We start from the raw sequence: 25,522 nt of genomic DNA on the forward strand, positions 1-25,522 counted from the left end.
ATTGGCCTCATTTCCAGTGAAGTCATGGAAATCACTGGGGACAGAGCCCAGAAAACAAGGGTAAAAGGCCTCTATTACACTTAAAGATACTTTCAAAAAAAGTCTTTTGCAAAGGTAGACATTATTTTTTAAATTTTAAATTCAGATATTAAACTGAAGGAATCTGGGTATACCAGCTTTCAGAGTATAAACCCCCTGGGAGCTAAGGAGAAGGTGCCTTATCTCTCCTCCCCTGAATTGTTCTGGGTGTAATTGCATTCCTAGGGGATGGCTGACTGCCTGACATGGGGCATTAGCAGAGCTGGGTTGTTACCCAGAGCACCTAGTGTGGCTGGGGGAATGCTTCTGATCCTTGGCAAGACAAGTCTGATGCCTTGAGGAAGGGCTGGTGAGAAGAATGCTGTGCTCCCTGTCACATGCTGCCACATGACCAGAGGCAGGGTAGAGGGACCTTTCAATTGCCACATAAAATGTGGTGCTCGGTTGAGTGCTTTTGCCTAGGGAGGGACTTGTGTTGTTGCCTTTTTTTTTCCTCTTTTCCTCCAGGAAATTCACTCAAGATCTGCTGTAGCAGCAAACCAGGAGCAGATGCTATCACATGGCTACAGCTGCAATGAATGGCTGCCAGTGTTTTCATGCTGTCCTGAGTCTTGGTGCCCTCTGAGGGGGGAGGATTCTGCAAGGACAGGACACCTCACCCAACACAACTGGTTCCTCACACAGCACAAAACCAGCCCCACTGTGTTGTTTTACACCGATGTCTTTAAAATGTGCCCTTTCCAGTAAGCACAGTAACACCCACAGTGTGTTTGGTTCTGCACATTCTCCAGACTTTCCAGGAGGCTCACAGATGCACAAGAGGGTGGGAACCTCTGTGGAGCCAACTGGAGGGCAAGGATCCAAGGCCTCCATCTACCCCGAGTCCCTCCCAGCTATGGCAAAGCTGGTGAAAATCTAGGATAGGACAAGGCTTCATCAACAAAGGTTATCTTTATTAACAGACCTGTCATTCTCCCACTCTCCAGAGGGAGGAACACATCTCAGTCCCTCACGGCTCTTCTCTACCCCTTAAGACTCTATTTCCTAACCATAGAACAGAATCTGCCTGAATTTCATCCCAGTGTGACACCAAGGCACAAAGAGACCCACGGTGCCCTTGGTATTGCCACGTGCCACAGGACAGAGCCCAGGGCAAGTCAGCCACCACCTTGCCAGCCTTCTCATCTCCAGGCACTGGCTTTGCAAGGACACAAATGTCCTCTATGGAGAACCCTGAAAGCTTCAAAATCTTCTTGCTGTCCCAAAATGTGATGGAACCCAGCAAGTAAGAGGTGCTGGAGCAGCAAAAATCTTCCCATAACTTTCATCACTTAATGGTTTCCCCTATAGCTACATGCTTGAGTTTTCTCAGCCTTTTGAAAACTTTACCTACAAAACCCCACTTTAGTGCCCTGAATGATTAAGAGTTTACTTAGAAAGGTGCAGTAAGAGAACAAAATTTCCATACAGCTCACAGCATATCCTAGGGAATATTAACTGGGAAAACAGATTCATGCCTGCATTCCTGGACTTGACTTTGTTCCCAGCTTTCCTTGCAGTAAGATTGCATCTTCTTCAGCTGACAGTTTCAATGTCCACACATGTACATGTCTGTTTCTTAAAAAATTGATAACCAGACATCATCTGACCTGTCTTACATCAACTACCGTGTGGTCTAGTGATTTTCCTCTGAGATTACTGTAAACTTGAGATTCCATGAAAATTTTAAAAATTTTTGGAGATCAGATAACTTATTATCATGGATACACAGAAGCAAACACTGAAGTATAAGTCAAGTATCCAGGGGGTTATCCAGGGGATGGGGGGGATCACATTTAACATTTCACTTTCTAGCTCCATGTATTTGGTCTACCAGAAGAAGGGATTAATGAGAGATGTAGTTAGGATTTTGTTATTCAGACATGTGGTGCACCTCATAAATGCAGATCTGTGGTATGCAAGAAATCTGCCTATTCGCATTGTTTATTATTTTATTAGTGCTCATATTTCAGCTTTGTAATTAGCCTGAACATCTGGCCAAATAAAATAGTAATTAAATGTATGGCAGGTCAAATACAGTTCCATATGTCCTCTTCCACTAACAGAAAAGAGCCAGAAATGTTTAAGAAAGTATTGCAGGATATGAGAAGGCACTTTTCACAGATGTTTGCATTTTATCTTTGAGTGCTTAAAAATAAGTTCTGGTGAATACAGAGAGAACTTACCGTGCAGTTGACTTGATAAGCTGGCTGGGAGGCCAGGGAAGTGTTTAATAGAGGAAATGTATGTATAGATATCCTCTTTATGTAATTCCACTACACTAATTCAGTGCATGGATTCAACTACCCTTTTATTTAAATTAACACTTTTTCCCTTTGATAAATTCAGAAAGGCTTTGTTATGCTCTAATGCACCCAAAATACAAGAAACTATAGTTGGCAACTTCTGTACTCATGAAACAACAGTTTAGCTACATATATTTTATTAGACAGTATCTGATCCTGTTTTACTTCTGTTTACTTCTCCTCTGAGTCACACCTTGCTGTTCCAGAGGAACAGCTGCCCTCCTGCTCAAGGAGGGAAGAGCTGTGTGCTGTGGCAGTGAGTCCCTCCCACAGTGTAAGGTGCAGACCACAGACTCTGACTGCACTGATGGACTTCAGTGTTGACAAGACCTCTCCCTTGTTAACCCGGGCCATGTTTGAAACACGTCTTAGAAAACAAACAGGCCAGAGACAAGCTCTTCCCACATTCACCAGGGCAGCCCTCATGACAACTAAGCAGGTACAGATCACCATCAGAATGGAAGCTAGGATGTTTTTCTGTGTGCTGGGTCTCTCAGCAGTGGGTGGCACCCTTAAGAAGGCAGTGGTTGTGTTGGTGTCACAGCTGTGCTGTCCAGGATGTGTGTCTGTGGTTTGCCATTCCTGACCCTTGAAGGACACCATTTCCCTCAAAATTAAGCTGGCTGTGGTGGCCTATGGCTGCTCCCTCACATGCATGCAGCAAGCACACAGAGTGGAGACAGTCAGGAGATGGACCTCAAAAATATATTGTGGGTGAGAAGGGAGGGGCATCTACTGCAATCGTTGAAGAAGATAATGCTTTGACTGATTTGTTGAATAGTGAGCCGAGAACAAAATTTGTGTAAGGTCAGATCAAATGTGGTTGTGCTTACACATAATTAGAATCTTATCATCCAATTTTAAGCTATGAAGGAATGCCTCCTGTACATCCACTGGAGGCTAGAACAGCAGGCAAGGAGACTCACCTCACACATACTTCTTTTATAAGTCAAAACCCACTGGCAGTGTGCTCTGCAGTGGCCCATAGCAATTTCTAGATACATCAAAATCAGGTCAGTTTTCTTCCTCAGGCTCCCAGATGAATCCTAATTTTTCCTGATGACATCCCACTAGATACACACCAGACTCACCCCAACAACAAGCTTGAAAGAACAAGAAAAGGAGAGGAGCAAAGCCTGGCCCTTGCACAAGGCTGTCCCAGAACAGGAGTGCTCCAGTGCCAGCAGCCACCTGGCACTGCTCAGGGGCTGCTCACAGCTTTGGGGAGCCAGGACTGGGGCACCCCATCTGTCCCTGTCCCACAAAAATGTCCTGGGGCAGTGAAGGCAGGGAGGGATCAGTCATTCAGTCAGGCTACAGCCTGTGCCTCCCAAGTGCTTTTGTGCCACATAATGATTCCAGTGAAGCCAGAGACTGTTTATTTTGGTTTAAGGTTTTGCAGCTTGGTCCACACCATAGCATATGAAAAGGTTTACTAACAATTCCACCTCCACCTTTTTCCTGCTCTTTTGACCCCAGCTGTGATGAGTATTGCACTGAAAAATGGTCTCTGTTTCAAAAGGCTCAGTATAATATGCTCATAAGTCTGTGTGCTGTCTCTTCATACTTTGGTAGGTAACAAACGACTGTGATGAAAGGGTCTGGTGATCTGCCAGTAGCTCTGACAAGGAGAGCAGCAATAAAAAGCCATAAAGCCATGAAGGTTTCCAAAGGGCACAATGTAAAAGACTTGCTACAAGCCAACACAGCTCTGTAATGACCTGCCTAAATCTGTTCCATCATTGCTTAACACCTTTGTATCAAACAATTAACTCAGGAAGCTGATTTATTTTAATTAGCTAATCAATATTTTTCAGTATTGTTTCTGTTGATCCTGAATCCTAACCTTTCCTGATCCTGAATTTCTAACCTTCCCAAGACCTCCCTGAGTAACCCAAAAAGTTAAGCTTCATTTTATTTTTGCATTAACCTTTCAGCTGTCTTTAATAATAATAATAATAATAATAATAATAATAATAATAATAATAATAATAATAATAAGTGGATGTGAGCAGGAAATAAAGCCCAGCCCTGGTCACATGCTGAGGAAGAGGAGGGTGATTACTTGGGCTCAAGGGGCTTCCACCATGCCATCAGTCAAACTGTGCTGTGAACAACTTCCAGCACAACCAGACAAATCATATTATTTCTATTTTTGATATGAAGTCAAGAGCTTAGTGTAGACATGATCATCATTGTTTCTTAACTTTCAACCAATCTGGGAAATTTTTTGGAGGTAGGTACCTATGGCGCTGCACAAAAAGAGGTGTATGTGAGAAGATAAGGAAAATTGATTTAATGTCTCTTCATTCAGCAGATGAAGGTATAAAACAGAGTATTCCTCAGAAAAGGGATTATTGATTCTACTGTTCTGTTTTATGATGAGCACTCAGAGCGTGGAAGTGTTTTATGCAAATATTATCTCTTAATGCACCTGCCCCAGCAGCCACAGTCCTGGTAGGTAAGTACACATAAAGATCAGACTGAATCCATGCTAAAAAATAGTTTGAAGGTTTACTTTTTCTTGAACCTGGTGTGAACTGGAATCTTTGTTCTGAAGTGTTTGTGGAGCCTGTGCTGGGCTCAATTTTTTTAAATGAAGCCTTTCAGCTCCCTAGATAAAACCACACCAAAAATTCATATACACAAGCTAAAAGAAGACTATGTCAGTGAAAATCTACACAAACAGGAAATATTTGTGCTTCAGTCAGAGTCTGCTGTCACTAATGTTTTACCAGGCTGTAAAGGCTGGAAATGATGGTGCCTCAGAAATCTAGAGCTGTAATTCTGGGTGAGGAATTTTATGCTGAGTAAGACAAGCAAGGCAACACATTTAAAAACCCAACATATGAATAGCCCATTTATTTAAACAAAAGACTCTTCTACCATAAGGAGGTTACAAGAGAGATGAAAACAAAATGAATGAAAATTAATCATAAGTAACAAATATCTTTGCAGAGATATATTCTTGCTGAAAAAGGTTTATACCTTCTCACATGTCTTCTAGAAGGCAAATGAAGACATAAACCATATCTCTGTCTCACACGCTCTCTCACACAGTGTCACAAGTTACAGGAAATTACATCAAGCCACTGAGCACAAACCTAATTCCAGAGTACACAATGATTCACACATTGACGTGGTTTTGTGAGTACTGACAATGTGAAAAGTTAGATCCAGGAAAAGTTAGATCCAGCTCTGCACATTAAAACTACCAGCCCTGGTAGATGGGAGAGCTTCTGGTTAATCTCTCGTCACTGCTGGTGTTACCTTCAGACAACATGCTTATGGCCTCGTCAGTCTGCTGGCTGTCAGCTGTGGAGATCTTCTTGGAATCATGGATGTTGCTTTGGTAGTTCACTGGTGAGGGATAGGCATTTTCCCCCACAGTTGATGAGGACAAAGATTCCCAGGGTATTTCTCTTTTTCGCCATTTCAGGTCCACTCTCCATCCTGTCCAGCCATAGAAAGCTAATGTGAAGAGAAAGCCCTGCATGGGATTAAGAACCCCCTAGGAAAGAGAAGTGCAGCAGGAGTTACACCAGCAAGGAAGGCCTCACCCTCAACTCTAGCAAAATGATTTGCATGTATTAAAAACTTCCCTTTCACTGAATGATTGCTGACTTTAAAATACGCTATTTGCATGCAAACAAAAATTTAGCCATTGCAGACACAAACAAATAAGAGAAAAATACCATGACCTGTTTTCCAAAATGCTGAGGCTATAACAGTAAGTTATGAAACAGTAAGTATGAAATAATTTTCTTGCATGAAGTTTAGCCAGCCAATCCCTTGGTGTGTTTTTAACTTTCCCCACAAGCTCTGGACTTTTTTCTTCACAAAAGCACATACATTTTTCATTACAAGCCAAGTCTAATATATGAGAGGAGACGCTAGCATAGACAGTCAAACTTTTAAAAATAGCAGGAATTGATCTGTCTGGAATTGCTTTAGATTCCTGAGACAGTGAAAATGTCCATCAAAGTGGGATGGAAAAATGGGGAGAGGCACTGAAAAAGAAAATCCCAAGTGATTGCCAAAAAATTTGTCTCTGTTCCCAGTACCATGAAAGGCTTAACAAATTAATGGCTTTAGATGCTTCTATTTTTTCTCGTAGGAAAAGAAGAAAATTATTTTTGCAGACAATTTAAAACGTAGGTCAGTCCCCAGACTTGCTCTTATGCTCTCCAGGTGAGCAAGAGCAAGGTCCCTGTCACAAGAATGTGTTCACTCCTTGTCAGAGGAGGAGGAGGTTGTGTCACATCAGTTGCAAACCTTAAGCTTTCAATACCAAACTGCTCACGTGCTTAATTACACAAATCATGCTCAGGCCTTAAACCTATTTAACAATTCCAGAATGAATTCTCTAGGAAAATAAACCTGCACTGTCACCTCTGAAAAATCCCGTGTCAAATATTTTAATAGGAGAAAAGAGGCTGCAGTAAGAGAACAGCATCTCACAGCTATTTTTGGTGCCTTATGTGAAGACTTTTCCCCTATTTGTTCCAAAATAATGATCCAAATGTCATGACATAAGGTGCAATCATTCTTTATAACAACAACAAAAAAATCGACCCTAGTTGCAAACAGAGAATTTCCATTAAATGCCCATTTAATTGGGAAACCTTCAAGAACTGTGAGCTAAAACTTAGCAGCTTGCATTATGGCAGAGTTTAGCAAGGTTAGGCTAGAAATCACTGTAATTATCTGTTCTGGATCTTAAAATGGGCAGTTATCTCTCACAGAGAGAATGCATACTCCAGTAAATGGGAGAAAAAGTTGGCCTCTAGGACATTTTTGGCAAAGTTTACATGTGAAAAGCACTCCCCTTGACTGCTCATTCCTTTCTCTTACTTTCTGCTTTTCTTCCTTGATTTTCAGAGTTTTTATACCTGTCAAAATCAAGAACCCCACACTATACTGGTGTTGTTCCACCAGTCTTACAACAGTAATTTCCAAGACTAAGCAATGTCACAGCTGACCCACCATTATAATCCAGGTGATCAGTGCAGCACTTCTGATGTTTTTCAGGGGCATTTCATTGATATCTGGCTGCATTTCGAGATAGAACAAAAGGGTCTCGTTGATGATATTGGATGACCAGCTATGGGAGGAGCAAAGAGGAAAATGACAGTTACATATGGATGTGCATGTAAAATGTGCTTTACCTTCAAATTATAGAAATTAAAATCACTCTAAGGACAGTGAGATTTTTTTAGTCATAGAATCATTAAGGGTAGAAAAGAACTCTAGGATGATCAAGTCCAAGACGGTTGGATTTCTTGTTAAATCTCAGTCTGAAGGGGCCAGTAGATCAATGAGATCATGATCAAGGACTGGACAGCTACCTACTTGCCCATGCCTAGACAATATAAATCAATATAAGAAACAAATCTGATAATTTTAACTTGCTTCAGAACAGTAAATTGCAGAATAAAATTGAGATGAGAAGGAGGTATGATCCATAATGGGAATATCATGCATGCTGACTTCTTTTGCTTGTGCCTTAGAAGAGTTGTGCTCCCAGACAAGAAACCCAAATACATGCATATGTTGTTGTAAAAAGCTGCAGAATTTCCAGGTGGAGTTAGAATTTCAGGGTTAGATTAAAGACTTCCGAAATGTCCATTAAAAAACACCAAAAAGCAACACAAAATTTGACTTTTTAATCCTTTAAAATGCTAACAATTATTTTTAATAAAGGCGACAAAGAATAAAGGTGTTTCCAGGATGAGCGTAATCAAGCCTCATTCATTGAAAGAAACTATGTTCTACACTAAATAGAGATTATAGCAAACGTCTGTAGGTTCCTATGACATCTAAACAGTGAGAGAAGCAGTTCTTTATAGTTATGCTGCAGCTTCAGAAAACAGACCATCAGCATTCATGTCATACTTTCTAAGGGGTTTTATATTTGTCCCTTGCACAATTATATTTTTATCACAATATAAAACCTCCTGTTCTCCCCTCCCAAATCTGTAGACATCTCTTCTATCCTATGTTGCCCCAACCTGCTGTCTTTGACTAAAGTATTCCATATTTGACTTCTGGGATAGAAGGAAATCTTTCCTATGCTTCTGAGATTAAACTGCCTAAGTCTTTTCCTCCAGTAACCTTTGTGAAAGTTTTTACACTCCAGAGCTTATGTTTTATTAGAGTAAAATCCTAAACCAGAGCTGTGATTTTCTTTTTTATTAGGAAAGCCCAGAATGAGACAGAATGGAAATAAACAAATGTCCCCACAATGTCCATGGGAAATTGGCCTTTCCTTTCATGCTTGTTCCCAGATAATCAAGCTGGCCACCATCCCTTAGGTTGCAATGCACTTCTGTGGGCTCCCCCTTTCCACAGCCCTGGGAGCTTGGCTGAATCTCTGCTCATTATTTCAGCAATTTCCAGGAAGCCATGCTGCAGGATCCTTCACTGCTGTCTCTCACTCCCTCCTCTGCTGGCTACCCCACCCTTTACATTGGAAATTTCACCTCCAAGCCAAGTGGACTGTTATTCCCCCCAAAAAGACAATAATTTCCTTTCAGAGCACTCCAGTAGACAGCGGCCAAGAGAAGATAAAAGAGGCAGCCTTTCTCCATGCTCAGCCCTTTAAAGCAATGTAACATGCATTCATACACCTGTGTATAAAGAAGTGGGATGTAGAGACTGCTAACTTTGGCCTTCTCATTTCACTACTCCAGAACCATTTCTTGTTGTCCCGCTCTTGCCCTCCCTATCTCTTTTCTGTCCTATGCCAAAGTACTATTTTCATGGGGGAAGATAGAATATTTTAAAAAAATAAGAAGAAATTTCACACACAATCATATGGAGTTTTCTTTTCTGGAATTTCCTTATTTTCCAGTCAATATCCATGTCTTTTTCAGACACTTGAAAACTGCAGAGCACAGAGGTGGGTGCATTGTATGATTATAGTCAGAGTCATGAAGCCAGACTTAGAAGCATATTTATTGTAAGTCCTCAGTGACGTGTTTGGTGCCAAGAGGCTCCAAGAAATGTTAATTACAGAAAGCCATCTATCAGCCCACAGAGCTGAGAGCCTGCTGTACCAGACAGCTTCAGTCGATGCCCAACCTATTGGGAATTTTTTGCTATTGTTTCTTGTTGCTCTTGCTTTTCTGTTGGTTAAACATTTTATCATTTCCTCACGGCCTTGTGATGTTACAGGAGTGATTCAGCTCCTTTGTGAACTAGTTTAGAACTGCTTCTTCCTTAGATACCTTCCCTTCCAAGCATCAAGACAAACAAATGAAGCAACCCATCAGTCTTTACTCCTGTCCCTGACTGTCTCTCTGGGAAAAAGGTACTTTAAAGAAAAATAATGCACCTCTTACCAAATAACAAATACCAGCATAATTTTGAAGAAGCGCATCTGGATCTCTGTCCCCAGACGTCTTTCATTCTCTGTGTAAATCCCTTGTCTCCCTTTCAGTAAGGAGGCAACTGGAAAGTATACAATTATGTTCATTAATATACACACATCTTGTTTGTTTAGGCACAAAAATCCAGAAGATGGAGGCCTGAAAGAGGGAACAAAGGAATGGATGGATTTGTCTCCAGCAGCTGTTCAGAAGCTGGAAGGATCATTTTCAAGGAATCTCATGTGAAAGGAAGATAATTACACACAGCTGGATTCCTAAAATGAAAGATATCTCACTTTTTTTTTTTTCAATCCCACTGAAAAGATAAAATATTATGGTCAACATAAGTCTATTTTATAACAAAAGGTAGTGTGTACCTTCTATAGAATGTGTGATATAATTATATACTTTTCATGTGATGTTTAAATAGAATCTTCTATTATAAGCATTGTTTTTCATTGTGTCATTCATACAACATTAGCTACACCTCTAAAACTTGAAAATGGGTTGTCAGCAAAAAAAATGTATGCCACATGCTGTTCAGATATCACAAGGAATATAAAAAGGCAAAAACAAATTTACAAAAAAAAACTTTTTATAGAACAACTTTTCAAAATAACAACTACTTCTTTGAAAATGAGCATAGTTGAGGGACAGAGGATGGATGGGATAAAAATTGAACTGAGAATATTTTTCTCCAGCTTTTTTATATAATCAATGTGTAGATAAATTCAGGCACTGCAAATATCTAGCAATGATGATATTGCATGCAAAGAATGCATTGAATCTGTGGCTTTTTTTCAGTCTCACTTCTTCCAAGCACTGGATAATAAATTGAACTGGGACATCAAGATCCCATCTGAGTTGTGTGCAATTCCCATTTGCTTCATAATCTCAGAATCATAAGTGACAAAATTCTGATCAGATTTTATTCTATTTTTTGCTTTAGGGCTGCCAAGAAGTTAAATCAACTCTCAGATCTCACCAACTAGAATAATTTACATTCCAAAGTTGAGGCTGGTACCAAAACTATAACCAAAACTACTTAGAGTTAAGCATCCACTGTGCATTGCCTCAAAAGCTTTAAATCAAGTGACATGGAAACATGTTTGCCCCTCTGCAGTTAGGAGTTAATAACAGAATAGCCTGTGTGTCGCCAGAGTGTGTTTCCAGGGCAAGTTCCCCATCAAAATGGTGTCTTCATTTCAGTAGGCAACTGTTTCCCACCCTTTGCTGCATCTTTATGATTTATCAAGGAGCTGTCACACATCACTGAGTCCAAAGCCATGACTTTCTACAGTGTGATGTTGCTACATGACATAGAATGATTGACCAGTAGGAACATACCTGCTGATACTGTCCTCCTAAACAGGATTGGGTTGGCCACAAGCACTAGCAGGAGTGGGGCATAGGTTGTGATGTAATGTGGGATTGCATGTTCCAAGCCATTTTCACAGCTGAGAAGAAATCATTAAAAGATTATGCAATTTTTCCCCACAGCTCATTTTTCTGGCTATTCTATGTCACCTTTAACTTAAAAAGGAAAAAAAAAAAAAGGAATGGAGCAAACAGATGCAAAAATTTTACTTCATAGACTTTTACCACCAGTTCACATGGGACACAAAGTTGATTTTAAACTATCTGTGCATATCCACTGTCTGTGGATTTTTCTCAAATGGAAAGGAAAGGTAAAATCAGGAGTGAGAGAAGGGTGTATCACAGCATACCCAAGTGCCTGTATTGCCTGGCATATTTCTTCAGGGCCCCCTGAAGCCCAGGCAGGTATTCCGAGCATAATCATTGACTCAGTGGGACATCCTAGGCAAAGATCAAAATGCTCAACTTTTGAATGTCTGTCTCTAAAGCTGACCAAAAGACATTCAAATGACCAGAGACCACAATCTCACAGTCTGTTTCCAGAGCCCGCTTACCTGGAGAGAGAAGGGTAGTAGAGCAGGGCAATCCCCTCCACACAGAGCATCACTGCGAGGCCCCACGTCATCATGTGGTACAGCACAATTGTACTGCAAGCACCAAACACGACAGGCATGGTTAAAGATATCAACACTTCCCATATTGCAAGGTAAAAATAGGACCTCGCTGAAAAAGAGCCTTGCAGACAGGAAATGCTGCAGAAAAACTCTGGCAGTACATTAAACTAAGGAAAGCAGGTGGGTGGGGGCAGTTCTTCAGAAAAAGAATGAGCCAAAGCAGTTATTCAGGCTTGCACATGGAAGTCCTGTCACCTCCAGCCTGTAGGGTGGAGGAGACAAGACTTCTTCCCTACCCTTATTATTGAGAAGGAACCCCTGTATCTTTCATTTCTCCTGCAGAGAGCAAATCAGCAGATTAAAATTTAAGAATGGAGATGAACAGTCAAATAAACCATCCTTTTGTGATGTGAAGAAAAAATGTTTAACTTTCAGAGCTGGATACTGCTCCTGACTTAGGGAGATTCACACTTATACTTGTAGAAAGTCTTTTGGTGTGTACTCTGGTCTCAAAACTAAATACACATGGGTTTTTTGGTTAACAGAGATGAGGAAAGCTGTTTGACTAGAACTATGGGACTTTACAAGATCAGGTTTATCCTCAACAGTCTAAAGTTAACTCAAAAAGCCTCATTTTGGTTACATCTGCAGAAGAACAATATCCTTAGTAGCTTACTGTTCTGTATCACCTGGGAACAGAGTCATGTCATTCCACTTTTATCAGTAGCAACTGAAGGTTATTTTGCTCTTCTAACAACCAACTTGGAAACATCTTTTCTTCTGTCTGGCATTAAAGCATGGTACTTTTGAAAGGGCTTAGGTTTTTCTGTCACAGGCATTGCAGAAAAATATATAATAAATACATCTTTTTGTTCTGAGGGATTTAAAAAGTGTGATCAGAAAGGCAATAATGACCACAATCACTTAGAAATGGATAAAATAAAAAATCAGAGAAAAATAAAAAAAAGGGAATTAACTAGATGAAATTAACTGTATGAACTTCAGTGCTTTCCCCCTCCAAATTTTCCACTTTCAGCATAATACTACTTTTTTTGCTGCAAGAATCAATTTCAGATGAAGGGTAGGGACGAAAATAGCCATCTCATTGCCATAAAGTTTATAGACCACAGTTTGCTCCATATTTTTCCAAAGGTTAAATGAATTCAGTTACATTTAAATGTAAGTCAGACATAAATCAGTATCTGAGCATTGCCCTGGCAATTTAAGCACTTAGAACACCACTCATCCCTATCATTACCTGGTAACTATATGAGCATCATATGGTTGTACAAGACTCACTTATGCTCTTAGGCAGCTGCAAACAGAGACATACTTTGTTGGATGGGAAAAAAACAAATTCAGAGCTTTAACTCTGGTACCTCAGTCCAGCTGATCTTCTCACCACCAAGTAAGAATCAACAGCATAGCAAAACAACCACCAGAAGCCAGCGCTATATAACAGCTGGATCCACATCTAGAGGAGAAAGAAGTGACAAATGTCACAGCTGCTTCTCCAGTACCACTGGAGCAGGGAAGGGACTCAACCTTTTGCCTGTTGTTTTGTTCTTTAAATGTGTGTATTTTCCAGATGAGAATATGAAGTATGAAATCTTACTCAAAATCACAGGGACAGCATTGTTGTAGCGCATGGGTCAAGTCGCAGGTAAATTAAATTGAACAGCCTTTGCTTTCACAACTTATTTTCTGACTTAGAAAACCTGTTATTTACCTCTCTGTTCCTAACCTGAACGTGGTAAGTAAAATCCAAAAAAAATTATAGCAAGGATGTTACAATTTTAGGTTAAAATTTCAGTTGTTTCTCAGTAGCTGAGGCACAAAAATATAACTGAGGTCAGTCATAACCACAGTGTGCCTATGCATTTGTGGGCTCTGCATGTGAGGGGTGTTTTCTTCATGCACAAGATAGTTATCAAGAAAAAAAACCAACTCATTAATGAGAAAATAACTCACCCTCTGGAAAAATATCCCTACTGAACTCCCTGAGTGATTTCTTCAATAAAAATCCAAGGGAAACAGGTTCAAGTCAAGCTAAATTCCACAGAATTCTTGAGTTGACCCTATGCATTTTTCCCATGAGCTTATATAAGAAAAGTGACCTTTCTTTGCCACCGTATATAAATTCCACATTTCTTCTCCATAGGAGCTGGTTCTTTGTAATAGTCTGGGAGTGTTTTAATATTCATGTTATTTTCCCTCCAAGCTGTCTTTCAGTTCTTATCTGAATATCCTCTATCCTCTATCACAGCTCCATAGTAGCATCATTTTACCTCTGGAAATCAACATATTTGTTACTAAGCCAAACATTGGTAAATAGAGATCTAGTACTCCTTCCTCCAAAAGGTAATTCAAGTTGGGAAATACTTCCTTTCATCATGGCTGTAGATCCTACCTCTAGTAATTTGTGGCATGAATTATTCAGTATTTAATTCAAACACCATGATATTTTCCTAGCGCAGAGGAGGCAGAAAATAAAATCCCAGTCTTCCTTCTTATGCACTTTACCCACAGCACTCAGTATGTAACTTCATCATCACATTTACATATTTGCTGCAGTTGAAAAATGCACAATTTACTACCCCTACATACACATATACAAAAATAAACTACAGTGTCTTTCCAGAAAATCCAACACAGACAAAATTGTCTCCAAAAATAATATAAATCAGATGCACTTAAACCCTAAAGCATCATATGATATCTTACTTTTTAGCAAAATGACATATCTTGGTGCAGTGCCTGAATGGGTACCCCTCTGAAAACCATTCAAGGGAGATGTCTACAAGTTTCACTATTTAGAGTTTGTATTGGCTTGTGGTTAAGAGAAATAAAACAATAGTACTAAAAGAAAAATAAAATAGAATCTTAAACATTTTATGAACTCACATGAGACTACGTTGGGGAAATGAGTGGAAGAAGGGTTATTTTTCCTTCCAATATAGTTGAATCTAAATTTAAAATGACTCAAATTACAGCATTTTCCTGGAGCACAAGTAAGGGAAAATAAAAATTGTGGTAGACCGCTATGCTGCTCACCATCTAACCTGAAATTCAAATGAAAAACAAGCAAAGCCTGCATACAGTACCCTGTCATGTTTAAAAATAAACTTTTATGTGTTTTGGTCCAGAAAGTGAAACATGGGGAGCAATAGGTTTTGAGTAGGATATTCTTGCTGCAAGGTATTGAGATTGTTTGTTCTTTCTCAAAGAAAAAACAACAACATTTGCATCTAATAAGTAAAACTTAAAGACGCATGATAGAATTGAGAATTGATAGATGTATACAATTTATATTTGTGCTCGTGGCACAAAACCACCTTGTTTGAAGCTGCTTTTATATAGGTATATAAAGCACAGTGAGTTCAATTTGGCACATATTGCTTTAGTTTAAAATTACTGGAGCTGAATAATCTTTTTTACATGCAACCTATCCCCTTATACATTGTAAATTTTGAATTGCAAAGCTAATACTGCTATTGCTCATGCATTAATTCATTGGGGACCCCACATTCCTATTGCATCTGGGTAAAGTGATGATCTGTCTTACTTGTCATTCTCAATGTTTTTGTAAAAATTGTGACCTTTATTCTTGTACAGTAAGCTCCAATTTTATTTCCCAGTATTTTGATTGTAAAATTTAGAACTGAGTTTCAGTCTGTATTTTTGGAATGCATTTACATTTTCTTATTCTTGCATTTTAATCCAGAAGGTACTTAATTAGACTTGGCCAGATGCAGTCATTGAGATGCAGCCCAGCAATCTGAGCTGAAATCCCACATGGCAAGGACAGATCTTCTGCCAGCAGATTGGTGGCTTTGAGTATATTTATCCTGTTGTCCCTCTGTGTCTAAAACACACACACTCATACCACCAAAGCTAATTTGAGCTACCCAAGTTGCTGGTTTCAGGAGGTCCCTGCTGCCATGGCACAGGCTGCAATTTCTGGCAAAGATGGACAGAAAACCTCATGCTGCCAGTGCAGTGGGGCCGCTGGGGCATTCGTGGTGCTGTGCCAGCACAAACCCAAACAATAGTTCACAGCTCTTTTGGGGTTGCTTATATCCTTTTGGCTCCACATGCCTGACTTTGATGTACTCCAGTCCCCTGGCACTCCTGGGAGGAGTGAATACTGCAGCACTCCCAGGCTCAGTGTGACCTGTGCTGCCCCACATCCTTACCCACCATACAGCACCACCAACACCCTGCCTGCCCTGACCCAGGCTCGCACAGGGAGGCATGAAGGCACTTGCAGGGGTGTGGCAGAGGCTGAAACCATCATATCCAGGCTCTGACTCACAGCCACATTTCCTTTTGGACACAGTAGTTTTCCTTTCAGATTCCCCCTGTGGAGGGACTCTTCATTGGGAGCAGAAGAAAGGGGGGGATGCTCTCTGTACCTACCGCGCTCCCCACACAGAACGTGGAAGGCCACACGTCAGTCTTGTTCACCACAGAAATGTTAGCTATGAAGCCTGGGAAGCCCAGCCACACACTTGACCTGAAGATTATACCTAAAGAAAAAAAAATGTATTAATGCTTTGAATCTGCTGGTGTGATTTGAGTCACATGATTTTCCCAGGCCACATATTTCACATCGCAGCCCAGATTTTGTGCGTCTACAGGAAGGCGACGGCTGCAGAGGAGCACAGCAGGGATAACTGTGTTATTTAAATGTCAGTGAAATCATTCAGGGAAAGGAGCCCCAAGAGACGGAAGCTGCTGGGACTTAAAACGCTACGTAGATTAGAATCTCTCTTACTTAGAGATGCTGTCACATGCTTCCCTAACATAAACTCCGTAGCATTTAACAGATTGACAAAAACACTGAATAACTATTTACCAGCATATATTCATACACTGATATTCGCTTCTCTATAAAACCCCCTTTGCAGAAAAAGAGTTATTTTTCACTTTTCTCTGCCTTAATTTTACAAGTAGCCCTTTTCCTCTGTCACAGGACCAAGCAAAGCAGCATTTCTGAATTAGGTAACAACAATGCCCTTTTTAAAAATGGACTTAGAGGCTTTTTTAGTGAGGTTTTCTGGGTTTGCTTCAAATAAAGCATCAGCAGGAAACAGAGCAAAATGAACAGGTTTCTCACCAAGAACTGTTTTCCACCCATCGAAGAGAGTCTAATACAAAAACAACAATGGATAACTAGTTTGAGTTTGCCAGTGAAAGGGGAAGGGAGAAAAATAACTTTATTGCTGGCTTCATCTAGCTGAAAGGACCTTTTCAGGTGCATGCACATATGTATCTTCCATATCTCTTTCTTTACTTCCTTTATAATCTTTGGTTTAATACTGGTACTTACTAGGTACTGTGAGAGATCCTGGCTGGGTGTGAAAGACACAGATACAGAGACACACACACGGACCCCAGCAGTGAGATAAAGCAGCACTACTTTTATTACCTAATGTGAGGAGGGAAAATGCTACTGTAGAAACAAACTTGTCCTGTATTTTTATAGCGCATGTCACAATAATTTATACTCAATTTGACAGTAAAATGACTGATGGCAAAAATTACCAAATGACTGATGGGACAGCTCAATACATACTAGTTTCATTTTGACTCATGAATTCTGTTTTAGTCTCCACTGGTTTATTCCTCCCGACTATCGGCCAGGCTCTGGGCAAGTGTGTCCTTGATAAGGTATCTTTACTCAGATTTCAAAAGCCTGTGTCCAGCATGATCTGTGTGCAGCTGCAAGTCGAACTCATTTTCTGTCAATGTGATGTGCCCAGAGAAGCAGCTGGCACATGAGCAAGAGGCACACTTGGTCAGGAAGGATTTGAGAGCATAGAGGACAGTAGTTTTCAAATGCAGTCCTATGGATTGGCTACGTGTCTGATGTCAGATTTATTTTCCAGTGTGCTGCCTCATCTCCACTTTTATGCCTTACTCTGAGAACCTGTTACCATTCTAGATTTTAATTTGTTTTAAAGCAGAGATTTTGGTGTAAATTTGTCAAGAGCTTTCACTTCTATAGAATAACTATTAAACAAGAACCTTCTCCCCAAAGACACATGATTTCCTCATCTCACTTAGTCCAAATCTTCCTGTGAACACAAACAGCATGCTTCCCTCAGAAATCTCTGCTGTCCACTCACCAGCTTCATTTGTCTGTGGTACCTCAGAGCAAAATGATCCTGTTACAGCAATGGCAAGGACATCAAGCTGACACTTACCTAAGCCTCCAAGGATGTCACAAATGGAGATAAGGAGAAGGATAGTGGAGGAGGAGGAGGCTTTGGGCATCTTCCGTGGGCTCTGTCCCTTCTTTGGCAGGAGCTGCAGGATGGTCAGTAGCAGGCTGATGGAGGCACTGCCAATGCAGACTCCACAGAAGACTTCAGGCTGGAAGTTCATCACCAGCTGTGTAGCTGCATCCCGGTTTGGGCAGCAGTAGGTTTCTAACCTTGGAGAAGCCATGAAAGGTCCGACTGGTGGAGCTGCCCCAGGAGCAGAAGAAAATTCTGTTGCTTCCCCAAGTCAGCATTCACTTTTTCTTCACCCTCCCCATTAGTCCTCGGTGGTGAGAATCACGCGATTGATGGATCATGTGCTGCTGCTGCTGGAAGAAAATCCCCTAGAGCTGCCTTTCTCAGCCTCTCCTAGCAAGATCAGATCCGAACAAGAAAACACAGTGTAATCTGAAACATGTCCCATGCTTGCTCAGAGCCATTGGCAACAGTTCACTCACATATTTCTGCTTACACAGTATGTGATACAGGAAGACTTAAACTCGTCAGAGCATTGAAGATGGTTTAAAATAAATAAGGATGCAGATACCAAAGTAGAAGCATTACATTTTAATTGTGTTTCTCTTTAGCCCCATCCCACACAGCAACCTTTAATTACTTCAAATTAATTGAAAAGATGAGTCCAGACACTAGCAGTCTCAGTCTTTATAGGGAGGAGTAGGGATATAAATCCACACTGTAACCCAAATCTCAGTTTTAGTGATCCAATCCACCCATCTCTGTAAATAAAATTAGAAACACGATATCCTATCACTGTAGAAAGAGATTACATTTGGGAAGAAAATATTAACCTTATCCTACTCAAATTGCAAGCACAAAAATATCCTCTCTTTAGTCAGTACTGTCTGCACTGGATCAGCTTGACAGCGAAAATTCCAGGACTTAGGATTTCTCAATAACATATTTCCTTGTCTCTCTCTGTTTTTGTTTTTCTTTTTCAGTTTGGTAAGGATTTAATATGAAAACAGGAACTTGACCTGCAATATTTGTTTTTGCTTTATAAGCTAGACAATATCTTTTAAGACAGGGGTCTTGCTAGATACAGCAGCAAATAAATACAATCATAAACACAAAAATTAACTCTTCCCTTTAAACTAAGTCTCAGACTCTCTGTATCAGCCTTCACCCTTCCAGAAAATTTGTTTAGAGGGATACATTCAGGAAATACAGGAGGTAACATTGCCAAAAGACTTAAAGTCATCAGCATGTTGAATAACACAGCCATGGATTTTGTAATTAGTCCCTATAAGAGCAAATGACCTAACCTTTTTTTCCCCCAATGGTCTAGCTTATTTTTTTAGCAGAAATTATGAGGGGCTACTGAATGACAGTGGAATGTTTTGTATGCAGTGTTTATGAACACAGTGCGTTTGCCCTCAGTAGGGAAAATAGCTGCAGCCCTGGGTGAAATGGCACCTGCTGTGTTCACTAGCCAAGATAACCTCATGCACTTGATCCTAGCAAAAGAACAAACTCCACCAAGCTCATCAGCCTGCTGGTGGGGGCTGTGCAGCCTCCCAGGGCTGGGCTGTGGTAGCAGGGCTGTGGTGGCAGGGCTGATGGGGCATCTGGAGCCCAAGCTGCCAGGCCTGATGTGTGTCCACCCATCCTGCTGCCACGGGACTCCTCGGGCTCTGCTCGGGCTCATTCAAGAGCAGGATGTCAGCCTGCAAAGCCACACTCCTACACATGGATGGCCATACATCAACAACGTACTTGAACTCCTGCTGTAGTCAAATGAGTTCTTAGGCAGCCAAGCTTATGGTCTAGACTTTGTCTAGAGAGCTGTTCAGATCTTCTGAAAATACATGCACAGGGTGAGCTGAGTAACCATAATGTGAATTTAGGCATACACATCATCAAAGACTCTGAAACACAGGCAGCTGAGCTGAATGTTTTGCCAAGTGTTTTTCCTGCTTTCCAGCATAAAGAGATTTCCGTGCTCCTTGGATGAGGACAGGTGAGTGACCTGGATGTTGCAATCCTACAGTTTGTTGCTACCACGTATGCAAAAACATACTGGGGAGAGCAAGGTTGCAAAATTGGATTACTCTGCTCCAGAAATACAAACTCATGCTGAGGTTGTCAATACAAGGCTCTGTCATCAGTACAAGTCTGGGACTTCTCAGACTTTATTCCACCTCTGCTAGAGCAGTGGTGCATGGAGTTGCCACATTTCTATCAAGATACTGCATTGAAACCTACTAAAGAACTTTTAGGATACTAAAGAACTAAGGAAATACAATCTACAGAGACAGATTATTAGTTAAAATTACGCCATTGTATGCCACATATACAACTCAAATACATATAAATGAAAAAATGTTTGCTCTGATTTGAAGGAAAATTTATATTGCTTGGCAATTAGAAGAGCAAAACTTTAAAATATTAGACAGAAACTGTTTAATAGAAGATTTTCATTCCCACTATCAATTTCTAAAATTGTTCCATTCATTATTTCTATTGCCATTTTCTTTCTTTTAAAATTTTGAAAAGCATGTCAAGTCATTACCTTGATTGTTTGTTCTGGCTTACAGATAGGAATGTTTTGTGTATTTTGCTTTTTCTGCTTATTGTTTGTTTTCATTGATCTTAACTGTCATCTTCTAGTTTGCCTGTGTGGATTTACCATTTTATTATTATAACTTCTCTCTGCCTTTTTTTTTCAGCCACTTTGAAACTACTTTAATTCCTCAGTTTTACTCTTATACTCTGGAGATTAATTTTTTATATGTCCCTTCTTTTCTCGACACAGTTCTGCCAGCCCTCCTTTCATTGCTTTACTCCTCTGAGTGATGCATGGTTTTAAACCTCTTCTTCTGGGTTCCTTCCCTCCTGTAATTTGTCAGGATTTGATTCCATAGTTACTTCAGAGGGAGCATGTGGTTTTTATTGGAAGCAAAGCACATGACTTGTAGCATACCTAATGCAAAAAGAAAATTAAGTGACTCATGAAAGAACTGATACTTACCATGATAGAAGTAGAGGTATCTAAAATGTGCCAACATTTGAGGCTGAGTCAGAGATTCATCTACCAAACTAATGAGCCATGCAACACCTCAGCTGGTAAGAGCTAACTAGTCTCTAGTTCTCATTGCTGGGCACAAAGCATAGAGAGTTAGAACAGTCAAAGAAATTCAAAGCTGGTTTGGCAGTCTTACACTCAAGATTAATTTGGCTTCTTGTGATTATGAAAATAAGAGGATAAAAGCTGGGTACAAAGGCAAAGGAAATAGAAAAGTAGTGAAAGAAACAAGAGAATAGTATTTTGTCTTGTTAAGGACCTTTATTTATTTAGTATTTTAGAAAACTTACATCGTTCTACAGGTCCTAATTCCCTTCTCTCTGAAGTTATTGACACAGTTCCCACTTGTGCCAGTGTATGAAAAAGACAGACATGGTATGTCTCATTTCTGCACCAAGACAGGATCTCAACCAAGCAAATGGTGTAGCTTGGAGACAACCATTAGCACACATACAAGGAACACTAAAAAAACCCTCCTGGCATGGCAAATAGCAATCAATCACACTCACAGCCTAAGTACAACATTGCACAACACTGAAAATTCCAGTCACATTTTGGACATTGGCAACACTGTGCTTAAGGATGAGAACAATACTGTGTTCCTTTGGAAACAGCCATGTGCTCCATACTTTTAGAAATACCCCTACTCACTGTCTTCTTGGACCCAGAACACAACGTTTCATCCCAGTATGTGACTGTCTTTAAGACGAAGCACTGGCTTGCCTGCTACTAAGAGAAAGCAGCGGGTTTACAAAAATATGACAGGCATGCACTTCTGTTGTTAAGGAGTGTGGGTATGGCTTATGTTTGAGTGTGCAGCTGCACATACTTTAATCACTGTTTTAATTAAGTCTGGGACTACAGGACTGGTTTACAAAGGACAAAGAAATTTGTGGACATAGAGACAGAGGATAGTTTGGTTTTGTTTATGTATAGTTCAACTCATCACTGCCTGACAGGTCCCAGTGAAGATCTTAGCTACCTCACAAATGTAAAAGCTATACTTTGTCAAAGTTCAGGATCTCATAGTCTTTTACACATTACCTGACATAATATTTCCCAAACTGAAGAAAGATAAGTCTGTCTTCAAGCTCAATGGATGCAGTTAGGATCTCTCCTACAGAGCCTGCAATATGTTCCTTAAGGTCTTGACAAACAAGTCTTCCATATACTTTAACACCATTCTTTATTTTGTCTACCCAGACCTCCTGTAATTAGACTTCATTTGGAAACAACTGTAAGACATGTCCTTAATTAGCAGTACTAGTTTTTAAAAGGTAATTTTAAACCTTTAACTTAATGTATAACTGAAAGGAATGGAGAAATTCACACCCCATTCTTGCTATTTCTAGTTTTCTGTAAAATTAGGGATCTTGGAACAATAGTGATATTCAAGGGATAACATCTGTCATGATTATAACAGCTACTGACTCCATTAAAAACTGCTGAAAGAGAAACAGAGCTATCACTTCCCTTCCCTCACTGTTTTAAATACAATTATAGAATTGTAAAATAATAATTTACTTTTAAGGATGGTGAATATTAATTTAAAAGGCTGAGGATAAATGCATCTCATTTGCATAAAAGCAATAATATTTGAGTTCTTTTTGTTTTCTCAAAGAATAAAACCAGCTCAATAACTGTGTGTATTTGACTGATGCAATCAAGTTACTTGTATTTTATTGATTTACTATATGCCTTCTCCAGGGAAATGTTATCTTACCTGGCTTTTGTGAAGAAACATCCACAAATTTGTTTTTGAAACTGTGCATCTAATGCATTTAAATTAGTAAACAAGATTTATACAGATGAAGTACAAAATATCTGAGTAGAAAAATGTATCCATAAAACTGAAGAAAATTATTTTTGCTTAGAGATTAGAAGAAAAAAATCCCCGAATCTCTATGCCAATGCTGAGAATATTTCAGTCTTTGAACTTGCATTAAGATGGATTTTTGTGGCCAGTTTCATTTCTGGACAAATTCCACAATTAGTCATTGTCATCATTATATTATTTCACAGAACAAACAGATACCTCCGTCTCAGCACATGTGTAATAAAGAAACCTTGTCCCACACCTACACAGACTATGAGACACAGTTTGAATAGGAACTGATTGATGAAAAAGACTGTGAAAAGAAAGAATATTCTCTCTCACAGACTGTGATACTGAAAATTGGATAATAATGTTTGTAAGCATGTACCCCGATCTACAAAAGTTGAATGTCTGTCCTGTCCTCAATATTTTCCAAAGGAATCCTAGGTCCCACTACTTCTGCATTCTAAAGGTTAGTTGGTTCCCTCAGGAGAAATTAGAACTGTTATATCCTTGTTACAATTGCTAGATGGTGGGATCTTGTTAGGTTACATATGCCACCACCCAATAGTTATATTTTCAAAGTCCATTAGCACAGAAAACTTACCTCGTAAAAGCTGTGTCCTCAGAGCAGTCTATGTAGACTAACCAAAATATACTTCAGCACTAACTTCACTGCTCTTACAGTGCAAGAACTCTCCAAGGCTCTATTAAATTGAAAAAAGGCAATGTACCATAGCCAATTAGATGGTCTTGTTGGACACTGTGAACAAGTGAAACTGAAAGGAATTCAGAGAAAATGTACAGTCCAGGTCCAGACCACAGACACCAGCCAGTGTTCCTCTTGGAAATCCCATGAGCATTACTGGGATTTTTTACTCTGCAGTGGTTGCATGGCCAGCAGTCAGACCTGCATCATCTTGGGAATGGGTGAAGGAAAGTTTCAACCTTCTATTCCTCAAATTGTTGTCTTGAAGTCTCTGAAATTAACAGATAGCTAAAGAACACAGCTTGGCTTGCTTAGAGAATCCAGAGGAAATGCAATAATAGCAGCAGAAACATTGTAGGGCAGAACGGATTTGTGATCCATTCTTTTGGCTTTTCTGCTCTCCAGGATTAAAGACCACGACTTGATTGTCAGGGGTGGACTTCACAGTTTAGGGGAAAAAGTAATGAGCATCCAATGTAGTTTAGTGGATATACCTTTCAGGTGAGCAATATGGCTACATTATACTTTTATATTACAGCTTGGCTATGACAGCTACTCCTATTAGCCAACTTCCTGCAAGCATAACTCCAAGAAATTGGTTGGTCCTAAAACTGCTTCAGAAAAGCAGTGTTCTGCGGGTAATCCTCAGTGTACCTTTAACACTCCACAAATTCAGACCTTCAAAAGAAATTAAATTTCAGGATTGGGACAGGATATATCTTAACACAGAACATGGGAAATAACCCCCTCACCCCAAAGATGTTTCTTCACGACTTTATTAGCAATGCTCCATTGGCATGAGTCTGCTCTACACAAAATTCAGGCTATAAGGAAACAGAACCTTCCACAGTCTCATCTTTTCTAAGTCAAACACGAGCTATGTGTATGACTTGGAATGATTCCCTCAAATATCCTATCAACTGCTAACAGTTCTGTTAGCAGAACTGAGAGGAGACCACACAGGTACCTTTAGCAAAAAGGGGCATAGCAGTCTGTGGGGAGGTGACATGCACAGAAAGAACATCTGCCCACTGGTCTCCTGGGCATGCCCAAACCAGCCTTACATCACCCTTAATATCACCACATTCATGCAATATCCTGCATCTGTCACTGCTGGACCACAGCCTCTTGAGCACACCTGACACTTTAGGGCAAACTCCTACTGCACTGCAACCAAACAAGAACATGTACTTCATGCCTTAGGCATGCTTAGATGGACTCTCACAAGATTCTGCATCCTATGACCTTCACCTGGACGTGGTTCATGTTCTGTGTAACCAAGCTGAGAGTAGAAAGGTCAGTTGCAATGCAAAAACTCTGTCTGTTTATAGAAAGCACTGAGAGATTTATTTATACATGGCTGATAGGCAGGAAAAGGTCTATTTGGGGCTAGCTAGCAAATGAAGACAAAGTCCAAGTGAAAAATACCAGATTACAAGGCTTTTGTCTGCTTTCATGCATATTCTGGCCTCTTGCTATTTATCTTTCCTTTAAAGGCTTCACAGCATTCTCTATACAAAGAACATTTGAAATCCTCCCTTTGCATTTTCCATGACCATCTTGGCTCCAGTGACCACCTCCATCAAGTACAGAATTCAGATATAACATGCTGGGATATCAGAGTTTAAATGCATTAAAGACTCTTGTTTGCCTCTGAGACTATCTCTCATGTATTTAGAATAGGTCAGTGTTTTATGGCACATAAGAGTAAGTGGCACAGCACAGTTTGTACAGAGAATGTTATCATGTAACATATTATCAAAGAAGATGGACAATGAAAAGCACTCCCTGATGTACATGATCAGCAGCAAGAATAAATATTACAAATGATGCTTTGCTGAAATTATGAAATTTCATGAAGAAAAAAAATTTCCCAGGTTAATGAAGCTGCAATGCACATATATATGATCAAATGCAAATATATAGTGTACATATGTATATAC

General features: G+C 40.0%; 1 protein-coding gene across 1 annotated transcript; it reads right to left on the reverse strand.

The window, feature by feature from the left end:
• Positions 1-5,231: 5,231 nt before the first annotated feature.
• Positions 5,232-18,730, reverse strand: GPR143 (G protein-coupled receptor 143). The gene is made up of 8 exons (XM_014882412.2): positions 17,955-18,730; positions 16,165-16,274; positions 13,125-13,219; positions 11,686-11,778; positions 11,102-11,211; positions 9,728-9,836; positions 7,371-7,488; positions 5,232-5,895 (listed from the first exon to the last, which is right to left on the reverse strand). The coding sequence occupies exons 1-8, from the start codon at positions 18,196-18,198 to the stop codon at positions 5,596-5,598; spliced, it is 1,179 nt and encodes a 392-aa protein (XP_014737898.2). The 5' UTR covers positions 18,199-18,730; the 3' UTR covers positions 5,232-5,595.
• Positions 18,731-25,522: the final 6,792 nt, after the last annotated feature.

Source organism: Sturnus vulgaris, chromosome 2, assembly GCF_052056855.1.
Source record: "Sturnus vulgaris isolate bStuVul1 chromosome 2, bStuVul1.hap1, whole genome shotgun sequence".
In the NCBI taxonomy this organism is placed as follows: domain Eukaryota; kingdom Metazoa; phylum Chordata; class Aves; order Passeriformes; family Sturnidae; genus Sturnus; species Sturnus vulgaris.